Genomic DNA, 1506 nt, shown 5'->3' on the forward strand with positions numbered 1-1506 from the left:
TCTGGGTTTGTGCTCAGCTCCCCCTGTGGACTCCCACACTGTGTCACTCAGAGCACAGAAGTACACCGCTGAGTCTGACATTTGCACTGACGGTGCCTGCAGGTGGAAGGATTTCTCAGTCTTCACCAGTTTGGCCTGAAAACCTCTGTTGTGGACCTCCTGATTATCCAAGGAGCTTTTCAGGAGGAGAACAGGCTCTTTGTTTTGATACTGGACATACCAGAAGAGATATGCTGTAGTGTAGGTGGTCTGGTAAGTACAGCTCAGCGTCAAATTTTTCCCCTCTAGGAGGGTAACAGGGCCTTCTGTCTGGTTCACTGAGTCTCCACTGGTCCCTCCTAAAATAAAAAGTAAAGGCTTTGTTATATCGGCAATGAAAAGGAATCATCTCCAGTTTGGTAAGCATCCTAAATCCAAGGAATAAAACACCTTAGAAATCCCGAGAAATGTTACTTACCCATCATCAACCAGATCATAAGTACCAAGCTAGAAGCAGACAGCATGGCTGGCAGAGAACCAGCAGCAGGTTTGGTTGGTAATACCACAGCTGAGAGGGCTGTTCCTCTACTTTTGTGATCCTTTGGTGAAACCTTCTAAAAATCTTGACTCGTGTGTTAGGCAAGACAAACTGCCCTGCAAGTTCATGTCACAGGCTATAAAAAGAGAGGCATGTTCAGAAATGGCAGGTGTGTCAAACCAGCACCCGAGGGGAGCAGCGCCCTCTTGTGGTTTCTCCTCTGTCCTGCAGCCTTCCTCACACCTTTGAATTTGATATTTACCTTGGAATGGATCTTAAATTGTGGACAAAGAAGGGAAATAGGTATCTGGGATGAGAAGTAGAGCTCCAGGAAGGAAGCACCAAGCACCTTATGCAGACTTCCTGATGTATGAGGCTTAGACAGTGCGCTATTCCTCAGTCACTCTCTTTAAGATTCAGGGCAATAAGTGTCCCTGTAGTCTCCCTGGACCCAGAATCTAATGTCTGTTCCCCCTGAGTATTAAGGTAATTTTAGACATCTTAAGATATACTGAGAGTGGAAAATAAACATGATCTGAGTTATCTTCTTGACATATTCCTCCACTGGTCTGTGGAACTAGAAGATGAGCCCCTCTGCTTAGAATGTTCTCCCTTCTCTCCACTGCCCTTGCCTAGGCCACTTCTATTCATTCTTAAAATCCAACTTACATGCTGCCTTCCTGTGAAAGCACCCACCCAGCTCTTCATGCTGAGTGGTGCTCCTCTCTTTTCCCACTTTACCTGTGACATATCATCACTGTCATTACTGTATGATATTAGAATCATCTGTGTCCTGTTTTTCAAACTGGAGTTGGTGCCCTTGGGATCAGAAAAATGAATCTTATGAGTCTCAGTAGCCAGTGCCTGAGATATACAGATGCTTTGTTCACCAATGATGTTCACAAACTATCTAAGGAATGAGTGAATACATGAATGAGTGGACATGTCTGGAGGGTACAATTATCTTTTTAAGGAAATCTAGTCTCCAT

At 44.7% G+C, this 1506-nt stretch overlaps 1 gene segment (V, D, J or C); it reads right to left on the reverse strand.

Annotated features, from left to right (window-relative positions):
- Window positions 1-6: 6 nt before the first annotated feature.
- LOC128627016 (T cell receptor alpha variable 18-like) lies at window positions 7-617 on the reverse strand (the record flags this gene model as incomplete). The annotated part of the segment is given in 2 exon segments: window positions 7-338; window positions 458-617. Coding segments are annotated over 2 exon segments (378 nt in total), but the record flags the coding sequence as incomplete, so codon positions are not given.
- Window positions 618-1506: the final 889 nt, after the last annotated feature.

The sequence above is a fragment of the Artibeus jamaicensis genome, unplaced genomic scaffold (genome assembly GCF_021234435.1).
Source record: "Artibeus jamaicensis isolate MK-2021 breed Jamaican fruit bat unplaced genomic scaffold, CSHL_Jam_final contig_3048, whole genome shotgun sequence".
NCBI classification, from domain to species: Eukaryota; Metazoa; Chordata; class Mammalia; order Chiroptera; family Phyllostomidae; genus Artibeus; species Artibeus jamaicensis.